Source organism: Otolemur garnettii, unplaced genomic scaffold (assembly GCF_000181295.1).
Source record: "Otolemur garnettii isolate 467f Iridium unplaced genomic scaffold, OtoGar3 scaffold00041, whole genome shotgun sequence".
Taxonomy (NCBI): Eukaryota; Metazoa; Chordata; class Mammalia; order Primates; family Galagidae; genus Otolemur; species Otolemur garnettii.
This window is the reverse complement of record NW_003852436.1, coordinates 736,416-763,404: the sequence shown is the minus strand read 5'-3', so window position 1 is coordinate 763,404 and position 26,989 is coordinate 736,416. Positions and strand designations below refer to the sequence as shown.

The following is a 26,989-nucleotide window of genomic DNA, read 5'->3' as shown; positions in this document are numbered from 1 at the left end:
ACAGTTTCACAGAAACACAAGCCATCCAGCCACACTGTAGACCGAGAGAGACTTGTGCTGGAGCCATTATGGAGGGGGAATTGTTTCCTTCAGAGTAATTGACACATGATAGCAGCCCGTATTGTCATAGGCATCAGATGAACAGCGTACTTCAGCTCCTGGCACACAGCTTCCCCTAATGGGAGAAAACATTTATATGTAATAATAGTAACGCAGGAGCAAGGGGGCTGCTGCTCGGTAAAGGGTCTCTGTGATTCTGCCAGAAGGGCACAATCAGTATAAGAGGATCCAGCTTTGTGATGCAGACAGGCCAGGGACTTCTTAAGATAAGGCTATTTGGGATGAGGGTTTGTCCTGAATCCTTTGGGGTGGGGAGCGGTTCAGAAGGACAGTTCCCTGCGTGCAGCCAGCTATTCTCATGCGCTCTGAGCAGGGTGCTTGTGAGTTACTCAGCCTTCTCTAACACACAGCTGATTTCTCCCCACTTTCCTTCTGTCTCCCACAGGGGACATAAAGAGAGAATTAGACTCTCAGACCACCTTTCTGTATAACAAAGGATGACGAGGCAGACAGAAGGGAAGCTAGGATTGCTGTGCTATTTTGGACACAACAAAACAAAATATAAAAACCATAGCATAGCATCTTCGATGATGTCTCTTTTATATTCCAGAATGCTGATACGTGAAATATATAAATAAAGATTTGTGTTAAAAGAGTGGAGAACTTTAGGCACCACTCGGGTGGCATGCTGAAAATGCATTTGATTTGAACCCCAACAATCTAGCCTCTGCTGTTCTACTATCTAGGACATTGAATGCATTAGCGCTTGGACTTGGCCTTGAATTGCAAATTTGATTTTTGTTGTTCATATTAAAAAAGCTACACCAGATGCTTGGAAAACATTAGGGTCTTGCCAGCTAGGGGATAGAAATATTATCATTCTACCTATTTGTATTTTGAAGATCTAGAAAGCATTCTATCTCGGTTACAGTTGTGACTATTTGTATCACTGAATTTTAAAAATAGTTAAGCTAAGGATTCATGGATGTTTACTAGGTACCAGGTGTGAAGCTAAGTGATTTCTACATTATTTCATTTAAATGCATCCTCACGGCAAATCCATGAGCTAGGTATTATTAACTCACTTTGCAAATAAGGAAACCAAGGCCTAGGAAAGGTTAAATAAGTTTTCCAGGGTTCATTCGTTCAACAGGTATTTCTTATATGTCTACTCTGAGCTCCTGGAAGCCCACTGATAAACAGAATGGAAAAATCCCTGCCTCTGTTACATTCTAACAGATAGTTATCACTGCAAACATTAATTAAGTACCAGATAACAGGATATGTGTCAAGTCTTAGGTAGAGAACCTGGGGTTTGAATCCAGGCATTCTGACTCCAGAACAAGTGGTCCTGTTGCTCTAATTCTTCACTGCACTGCCTTACCCAGTAGGGTGCATTCAGCTGGTAAGAGGTGAAACAGGGTTCCCAGTGGGACTCCGCCAGTGCCATGATCTCAGCCACCACCATTTCACAGAGGAACCCATTCCATGACCTTGAGCAGAATCATGGATTTATGCTTTCTAAAGCAAAGTCAGGTTCATTTTTAAGACAAGTGCTTGTTTCGCAAAGGTTAACATGGCTTCAGGAGATGCCAAGGGCCCCAGGCCTTGTCCCCGTGGTCCCTGAAGCTGAGATACTTGACCTTGCCACTCTGTTTGCAGGTATGTTCAGGTTATCTGCCATACCTGAGGTCAGAACCATGGCTTCCCAATTCGTCCAATAAATAACATCATTTTCTAGCAGTTTCTGCCTAATGTGATAGGCTGAACCAATATATCTTTTTTTAAGTCAAATTCCAGGGTATCCCAGGTAGGGCCTTGTCTTAAGCAGTTCAGGAGCCTCAGCCAAGTGCCTACAGACAGAGTTTGATGTTATGATTAAACACATAAGATTTTTAAACAAGGGTTAAACTAGATTTTTCTCGGGGGCCCTTTTGTCTCTGTTTACTTTTCCAATGGAATTTTCTACTTATGAGAAAGCACCTAGAAGGAAAATGATGCTTCCTGAGATTCACCACCCCATCTCCAGATCGGTTTTAGGACACATGGGGCTCCTCTAGAGCACTGGCAGTTTCACATGTGAGTGCTACCATGTCAGGGTCTCAGGAAACCCTACTCCTCTCCCGTTGGGTCTGCAATACACAGCACCCTTGCTAAGTGTAAGGGAGCACCTGAGTGGAAGGACTGCTCTGCCTTCTCCCTCCCACCCTGTGTCTTTCTGTCTTCAAATATACAAAGCTCCTGATGCCCCTTCTAGCCCAGCCCGGTCACTCTTCTCTCACTCAGCAAGCATTTCCTCAGTACCTGCTCTATGCCAAGCTCTTTTAACCAGGGACACATACACTGGCCCTTTCTGGCAGAAAGGAAGACAGCAGACAAATGAATCGGATTTCTAACTAATGAGTCCATAGAGTCTCCAAGACTTTCTTTTAATTTGACTTTAGCAAGTCCAGTTAAGTAGACACAACATTGTCTGAGGTAAGGGATCCATCACACCCATTACCAGGGATGTAGAGTCTAATTCAGGTATTCCTTATGGTCAGTGGGGCTACCTGTTCTGATCCAAACTCATCTTGTTTAGTCCCTGTGAATTAGATAGTATTCTACTATCTGTTAACCATGCAGCCCGCCCTGTGGCCTACAGGCACATCAGCCACAGTCCCTACCTTTTCAGAGCTCACTAAACAAACAATTAAGCTGTTGTCCAAAAGTGTGGTAGAAGCTATGATGAAGAAGCATCGATTGCTTGGAAAAACTTTTTCCAAGATATTTAATCCAGTAGAGGTGGATCAAGGAAAATGACTAACATAGTTGGGGTAAGAAAAGGATATAGGAGAAGACTTCCTAGAGTAAGTGAAATCCAAGATCTGACCTGAAGAATAAGCAGCTATTAACCAAGGCCAAAGGAGAGGGAGGGGGAGGAGTGTGTTCCAAAAAAGGAAAACAACTTGTACAGTGCCCTAGGGTCAAGAGGAAGCTTGGCACCTAGAAGGAACTGGAAGAGTTTCAGGAGAGTTGGTAGGAAGTGCACAGTAGGAGAGGGGCTGGGAAGGGGTGCTGAGCAAAACAGCAGAGAGATGAGTAGGAGCCAGGTGGTTTGGGCAGGAGTCGGTTTGGATTTTAATTTACAGACCATGGAAATCATTGCAGAGTGATAAACAAGAAGAGCAATATATATCTTTTCTTTCTTTTTTTTTTTTTTTTGAGACAGAGTCACTCTGTCACTCTGGGTAGAGTGCTGTGGTATCATAGTTCACAGCAACCTCAAACTCTTAGGTTTGAGCAATCCTTTTACCTCAGCTTCCCAAGTAGCTGGGAATATGGGTGCCCACCAAAACGCCCAACTAGTTGTTCTATTTTTAGTAGAGACCAGGTCTCAATCTTGCTCAGGTTGGCCTCAAACTCCTGAGCTCAAACAATCTACCCGTCTTGGCCTCCCAGAGTTGCTAGGACTACAGGTGGGAGGCACTGTACCAGGCCTAGGGCAGTATATTTTTTGAAAAAGGTGGCTGTGTAGAAAATAGATAAAGAGAGGACAGAACAATGAATAAAAGAACAGACAAAAGAACAAATGGATGAATGAATGGAGGCAAGGCAAAGAGACCAGTCAGGAGACCATTGCAACAATCTAATAAGGGATACTGACATCCTAGCCAAGGATGGTGCAGTGAGGGCAGAGGTGAATGGGCATGTTGTGTTTTGAAGGTAGAATCCGTAAGACTTGCTGATGGGTGATGTGGGAGGTTTTAAGAAAAACATTCCAGTTCCTGACTTGGATAATTATACAGTAGATACTGAGATGGAGAACATTGGTGAGGATGATGTTTGAGTAACAGAAGATACAAAGATCAGACATTTAAATTCACGAACTCATCCTCCAAAAAGTGCTACATACCTCATTGCTTAGTATCACTACAGTCACCTTCAAAGTACTCCTCTTGGGAAGCTGTGCACTGACACCAGCACCTAGTCCATCCTTTAAAGCAATTTTGGAACTCTTTTTCTGGAACAGCCGTGAGATCTGGTATCATATGGGGTCTGACAATTAAGTTCATAAACTCAGCTTTCTCTAGGATGAGTGTCTGACCTTAACTGTCAGACCTCATGATAAGCTCAATGTGGAGTTTTACATGTCTGTGGAGCACCCAGGAGAAGAATGTTGGTGTTAGTGGAGCTTAGCAGAGAAGATTGGCCAGGATACATTTGGGGAGGCCATCAAGCTAAAGAAGATAGTTGAAGCTGTTGTAGTAGATGGTTGAAGCATGATGAAAGTATCTCGGCAAGCAGGCAGTGAGCAGCAGAAGGAAAAAGCTTAAGACAAAACATTAAACAGTCCCGTTATTTAAGAGAAATAAAGAATGCATAAGAGATTAAGAAACCTGATAGAGAGAAAGGAGGAAACCCAGAAGAGTGTGATATGGTGGAAATCTATGGAAATGTGCTTTTAAAAGAGAGTAGGCTACTATGTCAAAAGGCGCTAAAAGAGGGGGTGAAGTGAGGACTGAAGGGGTATTTTGAATTATGTTAAATATTAATCTTCGGTTCCTTGCTTTACAGTAAATATGTTAAATCGTGTATTCTTAAAGGTTTTTTCCAGTGTTCTCTAAAATATTATTGATTCAATTTCTTGACGCTCTCAATTAAGTTGTGGCAAGAATTTAAGATTGGGTAATAATATCCTTCTCAAGTACGGTACATTTTGATCCAAGTCTCACGTCTAGCTTTCATTCCAAACATAATAACAGATAATTCCTCCCTGTGAGAGGAAGATTTCCTTTAACTGTCCCTTTTCTTTTGTTCCCCACTCTCTAATCTTTGGTTTGTTTCCTGTCTCTTAGCCCCATGAGCTCTGCTTTTAAATGAAATCTTTTCAATAAAATCAGGTAGCATTGCCTAATTTTGAAATGAGAAGTATGTCTTTCTTGTGTGTTCTAAACCATTTAAAAATTAGTTCATGGCACTCACAGATGATCTGGAGATGTAGTCATCCTCTTTTCCTGTTTCTTTTCCAGCTCCAAGAGACCGTGAAGAGGAAGTTGGAAGGAGCGCGATCACCACTTAATGGAGACCAGCAGAATGGTGCTTGCGATGGGAACTTTTCTCCAACTAGCAAGCGAATTCGAAAGGACATTTCCGCAGGGATGGAAGCCATCAACAATTTGCCCAACAGCATGCCACTGCCTTCAGCTTCCCCTCTTCACCAACTTGACCTGAAGCCTTCTTTGTCCTTGCAGAATAGTGGAACACATGCTCCTGGGCTTCTAGAAGATCTGAGTAAGAACGGTAGGCTCCCTGAGATCAAACTTCCTGTCAACGGTTGCAGTGACCTGGAGGACAGCTTCACCATCTTGCAGAGCAAAGACCTGAAGCAGGAACCTCTGGATGACCCTACTTGCATCGACACATCAGAAACATCTCTTTCAAATCAGAACAAGCTGTTCTCAGACATTAATCTGAATGATCAGGAGTGGCAGGAATTAATAGATGAATTGGCCAACACGGTTCCAGAAGATGACATACAGGATCTGTTCAATGAGGACTTTGAGGAGAAGAAGGACCCAGAATTCTCGCAGCCAGCCACTGAGACCCCGCTCTCCCAGGAGAGCGCGAGCGTGAAGAGCGACCCCTCTCACTCTCCCTTCACGCATGTCTCCCTGGGCTCGCCCCAGGCCAGGCCTTCTTCTTCGGGTCCTCCTTTTTCTGCTGTCTCCACGGCCACTAGTTTACCTTCTATTGCCAGCACTCCGGCAGCGCCAAACCCTGCCAGCTCACCAGCAAACTGTGCTGTCCAGTCCCCTCAGACTCCAAACCAAGCCCACACGCCAGGCCAAGCTCCACCTAGGCCTGGAAATGGTTATCTCCTCAATCCAGCAGCGGTGACTGTGGCCGGCTCAGGGGCAGGCCCGGTGGCTGTGCCGAGCTCTGACATGTCCCCGGCAGAGCAGCTCAAACACATGGCTGCACAGCAACAACAAAGGGCCAAACTCATGCAACAGAAACAGCAGCAGCAGCAGCAGCAGCACTCAAATCAGACGTCCAGCTGGTCTCCCTTAGGCCCTCCATCAAGTCCATATGGAGCAGCCTTTACTGCAGAAAAACCAAATAGCCCAATGATGTACCCCCAAGCCTTTAACAACCAAAACCCTATAGTGCCTCCAATGGCAAACAACCTGCAGAAGACGGCAATGAATAACTACCTCCCTCAGAATCACATGAACATGATCAATCAGCAGCCAAATAATTTGGGTACAAACTCCTTAAACAAACAGCACAATATTCTTACTTATGGCAACACTAAACCCCTGACCCATTTCAATGCAGACCTGAGTCAGAGAATGACACCCCCCATGGCAAACCCCAGCAAAACCCCCCTGATGCCGTACATCCAGCCGCAGCCTCAGCAGCCCCAGCAGCAGCCCCCGCCGCCACCGCAGCTGCAGGCTCCCAGGGCGCACCTGAGCGAGGACCAGAAACGCATGCTTCTCATGAAGCAGAAAGGCGTGATGAATCAGCCCATGGCCTACGCTGCGCTGCCGTCCCACGGGCAGGTAAGTGTGAGAGGGAGACGCCCTCGCGGCCGTGCTCCTAACGCCGTGTTTCAGACCGGCAAATGTGTGATGCTCACCAAGCTTCAGCTGTAGTGGGGTCTAATGACCCGCAGACACCCTCCCTGCACATCTTCATGGAGTGACCAGGATTGGGGACATTTTCCCCCTTTCTTCTAAGGCTGCAGTCCCCAATGTCCAAGGCTGCTGACCAGTACTGGTCTGTGGCCTGTTAGGACCCGCGCTGCACAGGAAGAGGTGAGCTGCGGGCAGGCAAGCGAAGCTTCGTCTGTATTTACACTTGCTCCCATGGCTGGCGGCACTGCCCGAGCTCCACCTCCTGTCTCATAAGCAACAGCATTAGATTCCCAGAGGAGTGCGAAGCCTCCTGTAACGTCCCACATCCTTGGGAGCATCTAATACCCTCCCCATACTTCCTGTCCAGGGAAAAATTGGTAGGAATGTGGGGACATTTAGGGCTGTCTGCAATGGTTTTTCCAAGGCCCTGTACTACTGAATTCAGCCTTCTTACTGAATGATGAATAGTGGGAAATTTGGATTTTTGATGTTCAAATGTGGGAGAGTTTTCTGTATTTTCAGTGTGAACTGGAGATAGATTTTTATAGGACCATTCTGTGTTTGAACACTTCTGCTGAACTAGCCATAGTTAGGAGTTGCTTTAAGCTTGTTACTTGGGAGTACAGTAAAACCTCTTCAATTCATTCAGTGTCATTTCCAGACAATATGTCTAATAGCTGTATTAAAAATAAGTCTCCTCTTTCCCACTGTCTTCCTCATGACATCCTGGTTTAGGGGTAGGGATCTCAGTGTGCATAGTGAGGAGTGAGCAGCAACCATTTGGGAAGAGAATACTCACTGACAGGTATTTCTGCTGTCCTCATCCTGACCAGGGGACAAGCAGCCAAAGCTCCTTTAAAACACTTTATCGACCCTGAAAGAAAGGGAGAGTGGAGAAATGCACCTGAGAGTGACCTTCCCCCAACCTGGAGGAATTCATGAGGGATGTTCTTACTGCCAGGTGCTGACCTGTTCCTCAGCCCTTTGAGGATGCAGACACTGGCATTCTAGTTGGAGATTTTGCAGAGAAGTCTTTGCTTTAGAAGCTCTCATGTCTAAACAGGTTCTAACTCGCGCTTGGATGTGTGTCCACAATGGGCTGCGTGAGAAGCGTGGGGAAGTAATGCAGGTAGATCTTGCCTCCTTGGTTGTCTGCATCTTGAATCTCCTGGAGTGCCCCACCCAGCCTCACCCCGCAGGCTGGATGGAGGCTGCAAGCCTGGAGGTGGTGCTGCCTGCAGAGACAGGCCTCAGCCCTGTGCTTTCATCCTTGTCCTTCTCAGCCTTCCAACCCCAAAACCTCACAGGGACTTCTTGTCTGCACATGCCACCAGCTCTGAAGAAATCCTGTCTGGGTAAATAAAAGTATAGCTTGGTTTACATCAGCTGCAATCAGTAGCTGGTGGAAAAACATTACTGAAATGTGAACTTTTATGTTTTATCTTGGTTTCATTAAAAAAGAAAAAAATGTGTATATATACGTGTGTGTATATATATGTATACACACACACTATTGGAAAAATGCAAGATTTTGTGCATTTTGAGATTAAGTTCTGAAGCAGGCAAAAATATAAGCAATGTACAGGGATGTCTGTGGCAGCCCAGACGCATCAGGAGGTTTATGAGATCGCAAGCTGTCAAAATGGTCTGTTGTTAATCTTAATACAAATTGTGCTTCTGCGTTCACTGTGTTCACGCCAGCTACAGTAGTGTATTTACCAGAGCAAAGATGATTAATTCCAACTCACAGGCGCTGCAGACATGTGGGTGCACTGATGCACCCACCCTCACCCCCAGCACTCACGAAATGTCTTTTGAAATGTGCTAACTTGCAATGAAGTTCCTGTGTTTGCGGACACATGAATTTTAAAGGTCCTTATTTCAGGTCTTGAGCTTGCCTAACTATGTGCACCGACGCTGCTGGCTGCAGAGGTCATGTTTTCAAAGAGCTCAGTCAGGTGGAGAAGCCACAGTGATGGTTTTCTGGATTAAATCTATGTACATCTCCTCTCTTCCTCCATCTCACAAGGTACTTTCAGAGTAGACGGAATCTTCCTTTGTGAGGCCTCATTAGAATAATCACTTCTTAACCTTGTTAAGAACCATCAGGTAAAAGCATGCTTTCTAATGAAATATTAACTCACTAATGTTTGATACAGGCTTCAGAATACATATATAAACATGTGAATATCTTTCTGCAAACATACCACTTATTTCATGTTTTTATCTGATTGTGAGCAGTATGTACATAGCTCTCAGAATAATTACACTATATGTCAGTACATTGCACAAATACTAAATGAATTATAGGTGAGATACAAATGCCACGAGGACCACGAAGAGAGCTTCATTTTAACAAAAGACTTGAGCAACAGAGCTGATTAGATACATTTATTTAGGGAAAAGTATTTTAATAGATGTTTACTTCTTTGGGACACTCGGAGAAAATGCCTTTTCTCTTAGAAATGAATAAAAATACACTCACTTCCCAGATATTTTGAAAAGAAGGAAACCGAAAATAGAAACCAAAAAAATTCAAAACTTTGAAGGTATACTTTTACTTTTCAGAATTTACGTATTATGCTTTATAATCAGAGGATTGAACAAGGACTATGCTCATGGTATCCCTTATGATAATGAACAATTTGAACCAAAAAAATAAATAATGTACATGAAACTCATGATATTAATGAAAGATTAACCACATGCAAATGTTAATATTATGAGTACAATAAGCAGGTCAGAAAACAGGTTGTATGTTACAATCCAAACCATGTTTTTTAGTATGAACAGAAAAATTCCAAAGAACTAAAGTGTTAGATATGGTATTTACTTCTGGAAAAATTATGAGTGATAATTGTTTTCCTCTTTATACTTGGCCAAATTTTCTGAACTTTCTGTCATATATGTGTGCTAATTCTACCCTCAAGAAAAATAGTTTTTTTAGGGATGGAGAAACTCCTGTTTTAAAAAATATTTACACTTTGTTAATTCTTTTAAGCAAACATTCTTTGTTGAATTGATTTGCCAGTTGGATCAGACAATATCATGACTCTCTAATCATTTACATATGCTAGTTATGAATCCCTGTTCTAGTAAATAGTACTAAAACCTTTCTCCCACACTCAGTGTCTGTTCCTTTCTCTTCTACATCCCCTTTTTATTTCTTACCATGCTCTCTTAATTTTCCCATAGAACTTGAGCTAAAATAGTGATAATGATGTATCAATAATTTTTATTGTTTACAAGTTTTCAAATCTACTCTGGCATACGACATTACATTATTTCTTTGATCATTTCTCCCTTCCCTTTTCTGTCTCTTTTTCTTTTTAACTTCCTTGAACTTTTATTCATCGTGAATTGGACCTCCTGAATTGCTCTTTAATATTTTAGTTTTTTAATGTTTATGAAATAACCAGAACTTATTCTGGCCATGTCTTTTTTTTTTTTTTTCCCTTATCTTGTTCCTAAAGGGCAAGATTTCCATCTCTCCCTTTTTCTCTTATTTTAGCTAATGTTTGCAGAGTGCCCAACACTGTGTCTTGAACATAAGGGTGTCCTAATAAAGCGTTCGATGGCAGTCCTCAGAGTTCAGGCCAAAAATACGTTCATAGTTGATTATCAGCTCCAATGAAGAAAAGCATTAGCACAAATAACACAGAGCTGCTTTTGAGATCAAATCGAAGAACTGAAAAGGCAAGTCTAAAAGGAATCCATTGATAGGAAGTGGTTATCTTGAACCAGGGAACAACAGGGAGACTGCTGGGAAGGCAAACTCAATCCCCGTGTCTGACAAACAAGAAACAATGGGGCGACTATGAAGGAGGGAAACCAAAAGCAGGCGACTGCTTGCTGGTCAAGGAGAGTCACAGGCCTACCCAGAGCCCAGGAATAGTCCCGACGTGGAAGCGAGCAAAGAGAATAATTTCCAAAATGTGATGTTAATTTTTAATACTTGCATTAACTAGATTAGATAAATCCAAGACCACTCTGCCTACTTTATTCTTGACATGTGCGTCTCCGTGTGTGGCTGTGTGCATTCTAATGAGCACACACGTGCTCGTGTTTTGCAGAATGTTTTCCCCTGTCAATTTTATTTTATCAGAATTTGTGGAATACCTTGTGAGGTGTATTACGAGAAGCTTTTTAGCCATAAGAATCTCCACAGGAGGAAGGGAGTTCCAGTATTCACAGCTGTCATGGAAATCTCTCTGAAGATACATTTTCCTTAACTTCAAAAATCTGGAGCCCCCTTGTTCAGTTTCCTTAGAATATATTTTGTTTACTGTATCCAAAAAACACAGGCACATAGTTCAGAAAGTCAAACAGTACCACAATAGTATCGCGAGACAGGCAGTCCCCTGGTTCGCCCTTTCCATGTTTAATTTCTGCTTCCCAAAGGCAACCGCTTCAATTCATTAAGTTGTTCTCTCATTTATCTCCATAAACTGCTGGTTCTCAGTTTTTCAATTACTCGACTCTATAGAAGATGAGGATTGAGCTTCCTTCCAGTACCTCTTCACGAACACTCACAGCTCCCTCCCACACAGTCTTTCTGTTCTTTCCCATACTTTCAATATAACTAGCTATATCACAAATTATGATTTTTTTGTTTGTTTGTTTGTTTGTTTGTTTCTGAAACAGGGTCTCACTCTGTTGCCCATGCTCGAGTACAGTGGTGCAATCATAGCTCACGGCAGCCTCCAACTCTTGGGCTCAAGGGATCCTCCTGCCTCAAGTCTCCCTAGTAGCTAGGATAGGACTATAGGTGGGCACCACCCAGTGCACCCAGCTAACTTTAAAACAATTTTTTTGAAAAAATAGGGTCACACTTTGTTGCTCAGGCTGATTTCGAACTCCTGGCCTCAAGTGACCATCCCACTTGGGCCTCCCAAAGTGCTGAGATTACAGATGGGAGCCACCGTGCCTGGCCACAGATTATGATTTTGAAAAGTACTCCTTATTTACATACCTGATTTTTTTTTGCATAGTGCCTCACAGTTTAGCCATGTGGAATGCTATGATTGTATTTCCTTGTACAATTTTTTGTTTCCCTTAGAATTAATAGCTGCTTCTTTATTTTGTTGGTCAATACTCTTCAATCCATTCACAAACTTTTCTGACCCTGTAAAAATGTTCAGCATGATCAAACATATCATATCATCCTTTTTTCCTTATATTTTCTTTTCTTTTCCCTCCTCACCCACCTCCCTTTCTTCCTTCCTTCAATGTCTCTCCAAGGCCTCTACCCCTCGCTCCAGTCTGCACCTGTCCTAAGTCCAGCTTACCTGAAGTCTTACACCTGTAGAATGTTTTACCACCCTTCACTGTTGGACTCTCTTCTTTCTTACCCCCCCCTCCTCCTTGAATTATTCCTTCAGATAGGTGCAGCACGTCCTCATAATTTCTTACAAAAAGGTGCATGGGAGCTTGTTTTTGAGAATGTCTGTTTTTGAGAATGTCTTTATCCTTACATTTGATCATTTACCTGATGTACATTCAACTAGAATTTTAAAGGCATTTCTCATGCCCTGTGTCTTTCATGTTATTGAGAAGTCCAGTGACATTTGGATCCCCAGCCTTACCTGTGTAACCTATTTATTCACTCAGAGCTTTTCAAGTCTTCTCTTTATCCCTGAAATTTCATAATGATATGTCTAGCATAGCTCTTTTTTATTCACTCCATCTAAAAGTTTACTCCACTGTGAACTTTTCTTTTAAATCTAGAAATATGTGTCCTTAAGATTTGGGATATATTCTTGGATTATTTCTTGGATAATTTCTCCCTTCTCTTTTCTCCTTCTTATAACTTTCTGGAACTTCTGTGCATTATATAATGAACCTCCTGGATGCTGATCCTCATTCTCTTTTCTTTTTTCCATGTTCTGCGAGATTTCCTTAACTTTATCTTCCAACCTTTACAGTAAATATTTCATTTCCATAAGTTTTTGCTTGTTCTCTGATTTATCCTTTTCAATCCAGGGATATGAACTATCATCTTTAAATTACATTTTCCTGTGCTCCCTGCTTTATCTGTCTTCCAAGCACATTTTTCCATATGCTTATTTTGGTTTATTTTTTTCTTTCATGTTAGAAGTTTTCTCAAATATCTGTTTAAGAGTAAGGCATAATAAAGCTGATTAGTTGTTCTGTGTGCCTAGACAGGGCTTGTCAAATGCGGGACTTTGTTGCCTGATGATTGGGTTAGAACCCACCATGTTGTCAATGTCTGTAGATTGCTTTCTCATTCTCATGACTAAGGGTTGTAAACCTGGGTACTGGCTTTCTGGAGCTGAATAGAGGAGCAAGGTGGTAAATGTGGTGATGGGGAGGGCTGTCTCACTAAGTGCTGTGTAGACTCTGGCTTCATTCTCCCTGTTTTCACGTGGCTCCTCAGCCCACTCTCAGAGAGGCCTGAGATCCAGGACTCTGGAGTCTCTTGGCTTCATCTCCCCAGAGTAATCCACCTTCCTCCTTCCAGTCTGGGGGAGGGTAACTGGTGCACCTCTTAATTATACAGGACTCCAGCCAATTTTCCTTTTTGCACCCCCAGCTTCTGCCCTGGCATTCCGAGTGCCTCTGATTCCTCAGACTTCACAGCATTCTTTAGCTTGAACCATCTTGCTTGGTTTTGGCTTCTCTGCTGCAGGATTAGATATAGCTTTCTCTAAGCTGCTAAGTCGTTTACCAGTCAGCCATCTGATTTTCAGCTTCCAAAATTTTGTTGACACCCCTTGATTGCTTTTGCCATCTCCCACCTTCTTTGTTCCTAAATGTTTGTATCATTTCTATTCCTTTTTGTCATTTTACTGGAGCACTGGAGAAAGCCAAGATAAATGTAGGTGTTTATTCCATCACCGGCTTTCAACACTTTTCTGTTCGAGTGTCGCATAATGTCTAATATTGAAATTTTAATATTTTATAGCAGATTTTACTTTAGTTTTGGCTTTGATAGAGCAGATTTCATAAAACTTAAAGCGCTCTCTTAACATAAAATTTACATATGTCAAATACAAGTATTCAAAAGGACAGCAGAGTCAACGTGATCATCATGCTGTTTTAGAATGAAGATTCTTGTGATTATAACCATTGAGTGTTTTTTAAACTCTTGAAAATATTGACTTACTTCAAGAAGTATAAAAAAAGTTTAGGACCCATGACCCTGACTAAGCTATTAGCACCTGGAAAGTCAGGTGCAGGGTAAAACACTGACAAAACGTTTACCACCGACTGAATCCAGGCCCTCCCAGCTGAGGGGAGACCGTGGGCAAAAAGGCTACAAAAATCCAGATAATAAATGAAATGCCCCCATGGATGGGTAAAATAAGACATTTCCATGCACATCCTGGCATATTTTGAAGATTCTGACTGATAATTCTATCGGAGTCTTAGAAATATGAAGCTAAGAGAAAGCAGCATAAAAGGACAAATTTTAGAAAAGGAATTAGTTTTGTAACAGTATTGTGATAGAAGGAGGTTTTAATTGGCCCCCCATGAGAATACTCTTTAAAGGTTTTATGGCATGAGAGTATTTGTGTTTACTGAGAGAGCTTATAACCCATCCAACACCAGTTCTGAAACGTTTATGGGCCTAAGAATCATCTGGGGAAATCGTTCAAGATGCAGGTAATCAGATTCCACTGCCAAAGGCTTGAATCAGTAGGTCTGAGATGAAGCCTGGGAGTAAGCATTTTAACTTGCAGCCCTTCCCACCCCATTCCCCAACCACTACTACCTCCATTATTGTCTTCTGATGGAGAAGTACTGTGAACACCGAAATGTCAGTTAAAGCAGCAGTGTTTATCTCATTGCTTAGGATTGGTATTTGCTCAGATATAACAGTTACCATGTAGTTGGCTTTCTTAGCAGGACAATGCAGTCCATCCTCCACTGCTCCTCCCTGTTTCCTGTTTCCAATATGGTAAAGGATAGAATTTCCCTTCACCTCTCCAAGAGAGCATCAGTTATTCATTTTTCTATGTCAGGACCTACAAAGGGCATGACCTTGTGTGTGCCAAGCTCCTTTCCTCAAGACTTACAGGAAGACAGACCCTAATGGAATGGACAGTACACGCAGTAAAGGCAACACGAAGCTTACGTAGGACCTCTTTTGGAACACCGTCCTCAGAGCAAAAGTGCTCTCAGGCACATTAGCAAGGCCACCACTCTGCGCTCCACGTTCTGACACTTGCTTACACCAAGGACGACACCCAGGGAACATACCAGGTGTTTCTGGGCTTTGAGAAGGTATTGCCCAATTTCATTCCACTTCTGGAGCCTTAGACTCCTTTCAGGGTGTATCCTTCTACAGCCCAGGCCCCAGCCCAGGCCCCACAGTGGGGATCCACTGCACACACAGGTAAGAGAGGAGGCCCAGCTTTATTTTTTCCTGGCAGGAGCCTACTACCCTAAGGGTCTGACACAAGTATAGAAAATTGTGAAACTTGGCCAATCATACACTCCCTGTGTGTATTCACTCCTAAAATTCTAAACATTATAGACTGAAAAGAGATACAAAAATAGTATAATCTAGAGTGTCCACCCATGTCGAGTCTAGTGGGGACGATAAGAGGCACCCGTTCTAAGGTAGTATAAGGGAGCGAGTAGATACATGCCACCATCCTAAATGCTGCACTGAGGATCACGGGCAGAGAGAGAGGCAAGGGCAGGATGACCTGGAGTGAACAAGAACAACCTGCAAAGAGGAAATAAGCTCGGAGACTGATGGGAGTGAGCGGGCATCAGATGGATGGAGGGCGAGTAGAAAGGCATTCTGGCAGAGGCAAAGGATTGTGCCTTAAGCGGCTGACTCAGATTGTAGCCAGGCTGGAGGGAAGGGTTCACACTGGGGAACAGTGAGGTGCATTGTGAATGGAAGAACAGTTAGGGGCCTTTCTACTATTTCAAGTGTAAGACAGTCAGAGTCTCTATCTGGATGGAGCAGCTAAAATTCAGGGAAGAATGAGCGCAGCCCATTTAGAAGAAAGAAATTAACAGAAACGGTGACCAAATATAAGACAAGATAAAAGGGAAATGTTTGTGATCATAAGGTTGAATCTTGGGAGGGCATAATATTCTCTGAAAGGGGATATAAATCTAAATATCAAATCTTATTTACAGTATATTTAAAAGCAATTCAGACACTTGTAATTTGTATTTCCGGTTTTCTGGGGTGATTGTCCCACCCTCAGCAAAAGGTGTGAAGCGAGCTCATAGCAAATGTTTTTCAAGTTTGTACTACGTTGAGCCACAAATAGATACTCCAGTGTCTTTTACTTGGGCTTTTTGTTTTTAATAAGTGTTTATTTTTCAGGAAATTCGCATTATTATGAAAAGTGATTTTCATCATTTAGAGTAGTAACAGACTATCATATATTCCTTTTGCTTAATGTTTTTATTATAAAGATTTACTTGGTCATATCTATTATTTGAAGAGGTCTTCCCTAAAGACAGTCCTTATTCAAGTATAGAGCAGAGCAGAGTTCTAGGCTTTAAAATATATTATGTCAACATTCATTGACTATTTCTAGCAACTCTGGGCTTTCCTTTAGGTTACAAAACTCTCTGAAAAATAAAAAGCTGCTTTACTACAAACTCTGTTCCATCGTGGTTCCAGGACAAGCTTCTGTAGAACTAATCTATACAACACCAAATGGTTTGCGTCTGGTCTAGTCCATAAAGACTCAAAATACCTCTCGTGTTAGAGTTCCAATGCATTGTCACGGTTAGTATGTATGATCCATGAGATTATGTAGTTTACCTATTCATTTTCATTTAGCCAACAGGAAATAGTGACTCCAAATAGTGTCCAAACTAATTAAACTCCCATTTATTACGATTATGATTTCCGAGAAGAGGTCTTATAAACTTACTTGCATTCTCTAATTGCCTTTAGATCTGAAATGTCTTGGAGTTTATTTGGGCTTCTTTTCTGCACCGGGCACACAAAGGATATTTTAATGGGTTTGCGAGGCCACAAGCACTTTCAGAACGAAGCTGAAGTCGGTGGTTCTGGTCTCCTGCTGTAGAGAGCCGTCCACTGCAGGCACCCCCTCAGCCCCGGCGGCACCCCCAGTGAGCCGCCAGCCCCTTTTATACCCTCTGCTGGGCACTGTTCCTGTGCACAAACGGCATAGCCATAGGTAGCTTCCCTGGGTCTACATGATCACTCCTAAAAGCCACTAAGTGTAGAACAGAGTCAGCATTTCGATCCGCGCAGTAGGAAGGAGCTACGTGAGCCGCAGAGCGCCATGGCTGCTTCACACTGCAGAGCCTGCAGGGTGGAGCCGGCCCACGGAGGGTGAGCGAAGGCCCTGGAACACGAGGTGATTCACATCTGAGTGCATAGCAGCCTTCATGGCAGATAATTCTAGTTTCAATATCACCCGTTAGTGAGATTTTCATTATTGTGGCAGAAAAAGCCCAGAGACAAGACTTGGAAAATTGCTTGGCCCTTGAGTCCCTCTCAGGGCTGTGACAGGTTTAGACATTGGAAACTCCAGAGCAACACCAGCCAATAAAAATATAATGCAAGCCACAAATGCAAACCGTGGGCCTTTACAATTTCGGTTGGCCATGTTACAAAAAGTAAAAAGAAATCGGCGAAATTCAGCTTAATATGTTTCTGTTTAACCCAATATATTAAAAATATAATTGTGTCAACATACACTTTATAGAAGGCTTACTAATGGCATATTTTACATTCATTTTTTCATACCAAGTCTTTGAAATCAGATGTGCCTTTTATATTTACTGCACATTTTGGACCAGCCACATTCCAAGAGCTCAATAATCACATGTGGGTAGTGGCTACTGTGCCGGACTGTGTGATCTAGAGCCTCAAACTCTGCTCTGTGATCAGAAAAGCAATGCTGGCTGGAGCAGAGGTGAGGCAATGTGATAAATTGTTTTGCTATCTGTGAGCCTCTGACTCTTTGCATTGCCTTTTAAAAGCTGTGTAATCCTAAACTGGATGGAATGGATTGGTGTTTCCCAGTGCCCTCTGCCAGGCCAGGAAGCCCTCTGCCCAGGGTACCCCCGAAGCCAGCCGGTTTTGTGCCCATGTCCTTAGAATTGGCCTGACCTGTATGCTCACTGTCTTCCTAGACTCCCACTGCGTTTGTGTGCCGCGCAGCTGCTCACCGGAGCAGCGTCCTTGCTGTGCACACCCCATAGTCACCCGGACACGTGTGGGCAGCCTTGGGGCCGTATAAACATCCTGCGGGGAGGTCAGGAGTACCTGGCCCCCTATTAACATGTCAATGAGAGTGGCTGGTGCTCTGGGCTTGTTTTCTAGGGTTTTGATGAGCTTCATTAATTATGTCGAGAAAGAAAGGTGTGCAGCTGGAGACGAACCCACTTAGCTCCACGTGAATGTGAATAATTGGACAGTTGGCAGAGTGTTAAATTGGCCATCTAGTGAGAGAGACTCCTGAGTAAACACAATTCTCCTAACTGCACAAAGCAGCCACAGTTCTCTCTGCTTTTGCAGGACTCACACCACTTCCACCTTCTCCTGACTTGAGGACTGCCTGGGCGTTAGCTGGGGTGAGACTTTTTTTTTTTTTTTTAATTTTTCCCTTCTCTCCCCCTCCTTCCTTTTTTTTTTTTTTCTTTTTAAAGATATTTTATTTTTCTCGTGTGAAACCCTTTAAGGAACTACCCTGGTAGGGAGGTGGCACAGGGGAGAGGTCAGGGGTCAACTCTGAAGCCAAAACAAATGCTCAAAGCCTGACTTCACTGTTTCATTACTTGCAGGACCTTGGGCAGGTGACATAACTTCTCTGAGCTTTAGGTTTTTGCCTACAAAACGGAAATGGTGAGAATAGGGTTGTTAGGACAATTCTGTGTGTGAGTTTATGTAAAGTGTTTGAATAGTATCAGACTCTGAGTACGTCTTGTGCGTGTTTTTTAAATTAAAAACATTAATCATTCCATATGCTCTTCACACCTTTTTAAACGTCTAGGAGAGTATAATTCCACTTCAGTTTGTCATGTTTGGTGTACAATGAGCTTTGTTCATTCATTCATCATGTAGTACGTACCTGCAGTGTCTAAGCATTGAGCGTACCAAGGTGGGAAAAATTCTGGAGGAAACATATTATCATATACATGTGTGAGAATTATATGGTCAGGGACCGCAAACAAAATGGTAAAATTGCATTAATGCTTTCTTTTAATAAGAACCAACTGTTTGCAAGTTTCTCTGGTGATAAAATGATTTTTTTCATCCTGGCTCTGACAAGATTGTTCCTCCTGCATTCATCTCTGTTTAAAACAAAAATCATGTATTTGTCATATTTGATATACAATAAGAAAATGCCACCTTTTGTATTAAATGATCTTAAGTGAAGAAGACACCTGATGAGATCATCCTGCCATCACCCACCCCTAACCTTATAGGTCTCTCAGATTCTAGAGGCTTTACAATGCCCTGGTCGTTTCTGGCACCTCAGCACATGAGAAAAATCATTTGTCTTTATTAAAATCAGAAGCTAAAAAGGAAGGGGGCGCAGATTTTCTCCAGACTTCTTGAGGCTACATATTCCAAGCCAGTTGTACACATTTGGCTCAGAATGAACTTGTGTAAATTATTTTATAGGATTTGGGTTTGTTTTTTTTTTTTTCCCATTAAGGGCATTTTAAACACAGTCCAAGGTCTGAAAGGTTAAAAGACATCTCCGTCCTAAGGCTGGGAGACTAAAAGATAGTTCCATCCCAGGGTCTAAGAGATTGAAAGACATCTCCGTCCCTGGAAGCACCTTGGTGGAGGTGTGGGACGCCTGCTATCAGATAAGGAAAGAGGAACAGAAACATAACATGTACAGATTTATGTGGGACTTCAGAGGATCTCATGGCTCTAATTCTGAGATAAAAGCTATTGAAACTTTGTGTGTAAGTGTATGTGTTCAGATGTGTTTTGTGTATTATACATGTTATGTCTACATGGTATGCAAATTGGCTTATAAATAAAAGGAACTTTCACAAATTAAATAAATAAGCCCCCCAAAAGTAAAAAGGAAAGTGGGATTCAGTTTATCTGAATATTTATAGCATCTAACCTTATTCAGCTGGGTACAGAGGCTCATGCCTATAATTTTGGCACTCTAGGAGTGAGAAAGGGTGGATTGCTTGAGCTTACAAGTTCAAGACCAACCTGAGCAAGACTGAGACTCCATCTCTACCCAAAATAGAAAACCTAGTGGGATGTCATGGTGGGGGCCTTCTCTGTTAATTGGAAAGCTGAGACCTGAGGATCTCTTGAGCCCATGTGTTTGAGGTTGCTGTGAGCCATGATGATGCCACAGCACTCTACCCAGGGTAACAAAGTGAGACTCTCTGTCTTAAAAACAAACAAACAAACAAACAAACAAACACAACTAACTATATTAAAAGCAAGTAAATAAGTATTCCAAAACAATGAAAACTTGTTAATTCACAATGCTTTTTTTTAAAATGTTGGGATTATTTAGATTAAAACAGATATTTTAATAAAACTTTGAAAACTTAACTCCAAAATAAAGAAGAGCTCTATTGGAAAGATTCCTGTATTAGTTATTCATATACTAATATAATACTTTTATATACCTCTATTGCTCTATAACAAATTATACCCAAAACTTAGTGTGGCTTCAAACAACAAACATTTATTATCTCACACAGGTTTTAAGGGAGTCCAGTAGTATCTTAGCTGGGTGTTGGTGGCTCAGGGTCTCTTTTAAGGGTTCAGTCAAGCTATCAGTAGGGGTCTAGTCATCTGAAGCCTTGACTGGGTCTGGGGGATCTGCTTCTCCCTCACATGGCTGGTGGCTGGAGGTCTCAGTTCTTTGCCACTTGGACTCATCCACAGGGCTGCTTGAGTGCTCTCATGACATGGCGGCTGGCTGCCCCAGAGTGAGTGATTCAGAGAGAGCAAGGAGGAAGCCAGTCAGTGCCTTTCATGACATCGTGTCAAGCTCACACACTTTGACTTCTTCACTATTCCGTTTATTAAATGCAAAATAATTAACTTCAGTCACACTCTAGGGGAGGGGAATTAGGTTCTCCCTTCTGAAAGGAGTGTCAAGGATTTGTGAACATATTTGTGGACACCATAATTACCACGAATGGCTTTTGACATTTCACAAAGTGCTTAAGCAGTATTGGCACAGGGAAGCCTTGGGTGGGAAGAACTGAGCTGGCGAAGATGAGCAGCTGTGTCTGAGTCGATGTGTGGATCAGGTTGCTGTGGGTGTGCTGGGGTGAGCAGAGGGATGAAGTCAGAGGCTCCAGACACACTGGAAATTTCTTTCCTTTCACTTAGCAGACCCAGAGCTGATATCAAACCTCTGCCTCATAGCAGAGAAGTGATATAGGTTTCTTCATTCAAATGTGAAGCCTTTGCTTTTATTTCATGTGGGAAGGACAATTTAAGAGGGCCTTAGCATCTGGGCCCTTACCTTGCTCACTCTAAACCTCTCATTTCTGCTTTAAGAATTCTTTTCATTGGCTCGGTGCCTGTGGCTCAAGTGGCTAAGGCGCCAGCCACATACACCTAAGGTGGCGGGTTCGAATCTAGCCCAGGCCCGCCAAACAACAATGGCTGCAACCAAAAAACAGCCTGGCATTGTGGTGGGCACCTGGGGTCCCAGCTACTTAGGAGGCTGAGACAGGAGACTTGCTTGAGCCCAGGAGCTGGAAGTTGCTGTGAGCTGTGATGCCACATCACTCTACCCAGGGGGACAGCTTGAGGTTCTGTCTCAAAAAAAAAAAGAATTATTTTCATCACTTTTTTATTTTATTGTTTCTATCCCTTCCTTTGTCCCCTGTGCCCTTTCCTTCTGAAGTTCCCCCCCTCAAAGGCATTACATGTGTGATGCTACAGTTCACTTCTGTGTGCATGCCAGAGTTCTTCCAGGACTCCCTCTAGGCCCTCTGCTTTCCATTTCACAGCCTGGGTGCTGCCATTAGTCGCAGAGTAACTTCCTGTTACTGACTATTTCAGGGGCCAAAGCCCTCCATGCTCCACGCTGTCCACTTAGTCATCTCTCCCCACATTTGTATGATTCACAGCAAGATGCATGCATGCAAATCCTTTAAGTCCTTCAGGCTTTTCTTTCCATTTCCCCTTCAAATATGAATCACCTAGCAACATTTATTGAGGACCAATTGCACATGAAGCTGTGTTCCCATTACCGTGAGCATCACAAAGGAAGTAAAAGCCCAGGTCCCTGCCCTTAAGAAGTTTATCCTTTACTAAAAGCTGGATTTAAAAAGAATTTTGTAAAAATAATAATAGCATACAGATTCCCATTTATATTCAATAGAGTGGCATGTAGTCCAGGTTCCAGTGATCAAACTCAAGGGTTATTCCTTTGTATACCTTTTAATTGAGAAAGCCAGCTAGCTGTCTTTTAGATTAAGTAAATGGATGTGCCTTGATGAGAAATACTGCTATAAGAAAACCACCGCCTGAAGTTGACTTCCTAGTATTATAAACACATTTCACCCAATCCGGTGAAGAGTTAGCCATGTTTCTTAAACCAGGATAAATAAATAAAACACTTATTAATCATCTATAACAAAAAGATACCCCCCAAACCCCCAAATAACTATGTGTAGCTGGTAACTAAAGTACTATAAGCAGAAGGATAAGGAAGCATAATTTGTTAATGTTCTGGGGTTTTTTTCTTTTAAAAAACATTAGTCATCTGCTTTGATTGACTTTACTCTAAAAGGGCTGCTGTTCAGAAAGGGGAGTGGGGAGCCGTGGGCTGGGAAGGGCAGATAAGGAACGAAGTGTGCAAGCCGAGAAGAACCTGGGGGGAGAGGAAGCCCCTTGGAGTCAAGTCCACTCGTTAGTAAGATCTGACTGGTGATAAGGGAAGCAATGGGTAGTCATTGTGGGCCTCTAAAAAGAGAAGAGTACAGTCTTGATCAAAGTGTTGGGCAGGAGAGATGCTAAGAAACAGCACACCTGGAACAAAATAATTAGGACCTGACTGCATGGAACTCTGCAAGTACATCCAAGGAAAAGATAAAAGATGGTGGCAGTGGCCATGGATGGGAGTCGAGACAGGACACAAAGAGAAGAGTCAAATTTGGCTGCCAACCTCCAGCTTCAAAGACTGAGCATAGCCACTGGCTACTGGTCAAGGGATAATAGAGTTGACCAAAGGGGCTAGTTTTTTTTGTTTTTTAACACTATTTGGCTTAATTGACAGTTGGACATTCCATTAAAGTTATCTTTCTGTGGAGACACAAAGGAGCAAAGGTGTAGATTTCAGGTTCATCCATATCTAGGTATCAGCTGAAAACAGGTGTTGATGAACCACTTCCTTTTTTTTTTTTTTTGAGACAGAGCCTCAAGCTATCCCCCTGGGTAGAGTGCCATGGCATCACGCTCACAGCAACCTCCAACTCCTGGGCTCAAGCAAGTCTCCTGCCTCAGCCTCCCAAGTAGCTGGGACGACAGGTGCCCGCCACAATGCCTGGCCATTTTTTGGTTGCAGCCATCATTGTTGTTTGGCAGGCCGGGGCTGGGGATTCGAACCCGCCACCTTAGGTGTATGTGGCTGGTGCCTCAGCTGCTTGAGCCACAGGCGCCGAGCCAATGAACCACTTCTTAAGGGATGTTGTACATGAGAAAAACATATATATAGAACCTGAAGTCTAGCATTAGACTTGGAAGTAGCTAGAATTAATGACTGAAAAATGATAAGCACACAAGAAACACTAGTGTGTGTGTGTATTGTATGAGTATATGTGTGTGTATATATTTGCATATGTACATGGGTACATATATAAATACATGCATTTGAAAAATATCTGAAAATCCATTTGTTATCATAATATTACTCCTAGTTCATTCTAACTAATGAAATTATAATTGATATGTCTTTTCTATTCTTCTTCTTCTGTTTTTTTTTTTTTTTTGCTTATCTGAATTTCCCAATTTGTCCCGTTGAATGTATATTGCTTGTATAAGTGTTTGCACAGAAAGAAATTATTCTGAATCCTTGATGAAATGAAAGATACAGGAATGGAATTTTCAAGGTCAGAATTTAGAACAAGAGAGAGTCTTGAAGTAAGGGTCTCAAGCTGAGGAAACTGATACTGTATTTGTTATGGTATTTATTACTGGTCTTTCAAAATAAGAGTATGAATCTTCTAATGCTGGGGCTTAAAAAATATACACTGTATGTCAGAAAGAATGGTGTTATCCTCATCATCTAGAACTTGGATTGATCCAAAGCAGTGGCTCTCAACCACAGGTTTTGTTTCCCAATCCTCCAGTGGACATTTGGCAACGTCCAGAGATATTTTTGGTTGGGGAGGGGGGTGCAGGAGGAACTGAGGCCACTACTGACATCTAGTGGTAGAGACCAGAGATGCTGCTAAATATCTGCAACTCACAAGACAGCTCCCCACCAAAGAAGAATTACCTAGCTCAAAATGTCGCTAGCACTGAGGTTGAGAAAGTAAGGTGCATATTACTAGCTGCCATCATTACTGTCATCCAAAGTAAGGTGCATATTACTAGCTGCCATCCACGGAACATTTTTTGTGCCAAGATCTGTGCTAAGCTCTTGACATGAATCCTTTCATCTTTAAATGATCTTGAAACTCAGGCATAAAAAGTTAAATAGTCTGTTCAAGGTCCTATGATAAGCACTGAACCTAGAAACCAAAGAAAAGTCTATTTGAATCCAAACCTGACTCTTAAACACCGTGCAGTTTTGCCTCTGTGCTGACATTCGCAGAGTGAAATGGGCACAAGAAAGCCGTCAGAAGAGTACAGCTAACGCTCTGCTCACATTGTTTTCCACCCTTGTCAGGGCAGTAGGCGTCCTCTTAGTTTCAAAAACCAAATTGCAATGCTTCCTGTGTCTCTTCCCCTTCCCCTACCCATCCCTGTCTTTAGGGTAAGTGTTTATTTTCTAAAATGAATATATGAGGCTGGAGTTGAGGGAGGTGGTGTTTGGTTGGTTGTGCAAATGGGCATTGGTGTATTTCTGGTCTGTAGACCTTTGATCGTGGACAAGTGATCTGCACACATCTGAGAGTTAGTTCTTTCTAGCATCATTTTAGCCATAAAGGAGGCAGACATTTTCACATTGCTCTTATCTAGTTCCTTAGGTTTTTTTAGCCTATGTCAGGACAAACAATTCTTATCTGCAGCATCCTAAAGTTGCCTCAACCTCCTTGTCATTTTCACTGAAGGACACAGCACATTAAAAACAAAAACTTTATTACTTTTAGAAAGCTGATTTCCTTGAGCCCTAGAAAACATAGATCCACAACTCGATGGATCTAACTGCTGGCTTGTCAACCGGAAGGAAGAGTAGCGTTCCCAATATCACGTCCCCTTTGCTGCCAGCACTCACCCCTGCTCTTCTAACAATTAGGATTTTTAAAGAATTTTGACTTTCATATACTAAGTTACTATGGACACAAGAATTGGAATATATACATCGTGTTCTTCACTCTGTCTTCCCTTTGCCATGTTTTCCACACACACATGAGATTGAAATAATTTCTTCTAACGTTGACGTATACAGAAAGGCCCCAGCGCGTTTCCGAGTGCCTCACCCATGTCTATGGCTCCCTCTGGATCACACAAGATTATTTTGAGCAGTAAAATGTCAACAGTAATAAATAAAATGGGGAAGGAAATTTGGATAAATCTATGCACAGGAAAAGGACTTATTTTAGAATTCTTTTCCTGTGAGCTTTTACGGTAAGAATTGAGTTCCTATTCAATGTCGCTGCTCTCATTCATGGAGGAGTATTTATTTGTATCCTTTATCCTGCTTTGACTTTTAAAGGGAGATTTTACTAGTTGATTATTTTGCACATCCTATTTCTTTACACATGATATTATAAAAACAAAATACTACCATTTTTTGAGTAAATATAATGTCTCAAGCCTTGTTCTACGTACCCCTCATACATTTCCTCATTGGATGTTCACGAAGTTTGTCATAAAGGTCTTACTATCTCTGTATGTGAGAAGACTAAGGTCAAGTGATTTGTTTCGAAAGGCATGTAACTAGTAAATGCACAACAGGGATTTGAACTCAGAGCCCTTTGAGTTCAGGGCCCAGGCTCTGCTTACCTGCTATGCAAAACTGCCTTCCAGGTTACATATGAAACCTGAATTTCAGTGCTATTTTCTTTCAAAGATCTAACAGCACTTTCAGATTTTAATGTATGCTCGTAGTATCAAGCTGAGTTGCTAAATGGAATGAATTCATAATGTCAAATGAATCTTGAATGATCCTGTGGCCAAACTTTCATATATGTCTAATATCAACAGTACCATCTCTGAATTCCTTGTAGGTGGTATGCCTTACAGGCAGAACAGGAGGGAGGATTACTTATACAACTCACACCGTTGATTGCACAATTACCATTATCCTAAATAGCCCCTAAATGTAATCAGGTAGTCAGAAACACTATCCAGAATTTTACTTTAAACGTGTGATTGCTTTACACACACACACTCACACAAATATATTTTCCCAATTCCCACAGTGGCTAACACAATTCTAGGTGCAAACGAAGTGTTTTATAAATGCCTGAAGGATTAGGCTTATCTCTAGAGAAATGTGAAGAAAGAGAATTCAGTTTCAGAAGATTCATTGTGGTATACTGAAACCAGTATACTGATTTTTGTTTGAGAGTTATGGAGAGGCCAGGCCATCCCAGGGGGGTCTGTGAAAGGCAGTGAGGGGCAGTGGGCCTTAGCAAATGGCTGGCCCCTAGTTCATCAACCTTCACTTACAACTGACAGTCTTAGCGTGTCATCATCTGTACTTGAATTTCATGTGTATTTCTTAACTTCAGTTTTCCAGTCTGTGAAATAGGGATAACAATATACTCAGAGTTAAATTATTTTATTGTGACCTTTTCATCATTATTATTTTAGGTAGAACATCAGAGAGACAGAAGCTGTTTTATTGAAAATCTCCCAAATTTGGAATCAACAGATAGTTCCAGTCTCACACTTGATGTATATTAACTCTGTGCCTGGGGCAGGTCTCTCCTGTTTCTTGAACACCTGAGTGAGGTGACAGTCTCTACTTTGCAGGGAACATTAAACACAGTGAATGTCAGGGGCTTGAAATGTCACTGATGCCCAACAAATGTTAGCTTCCCTTATTATTTTCTATTTACCAAGGCTGGTGAATGAATTCTTTTCCTGGAACTTTAGCTCCACTTCCTTAGCCTCCTCGAGGCCTATGGGTTTTCACTTTTTTTGCCCTCCTTTTAAGTAGTTATCCCTCTGGGAATGCGATGAAAGCTACAGCAGTATCACCAGAAGA

General features: G+C 42.2%; 1 protein-coding gene across 1 annotated transcript in view; it reads left to right on the top strand.

Moving 5' to 3' along the window:
• Positions 1 to 26,989, top strand: part of MAML3 (mastermind like transcriptional coactivator 3) — a 431,411-nt gene that overhangs the window by 256,221 nt on the left and 148,201 nt on the right. The window contains exon 2 of the mRNA XM_003790177.3: positions 5,073 to 6,608. Coding sequence (XP_003790225.1) covers positions 5,073 to 6,608 — 1,536 coding nt within the window. The remainder of the gene's footprint in view (positions 1 to 5,072; positions 6,609 to 26,989) is intronic.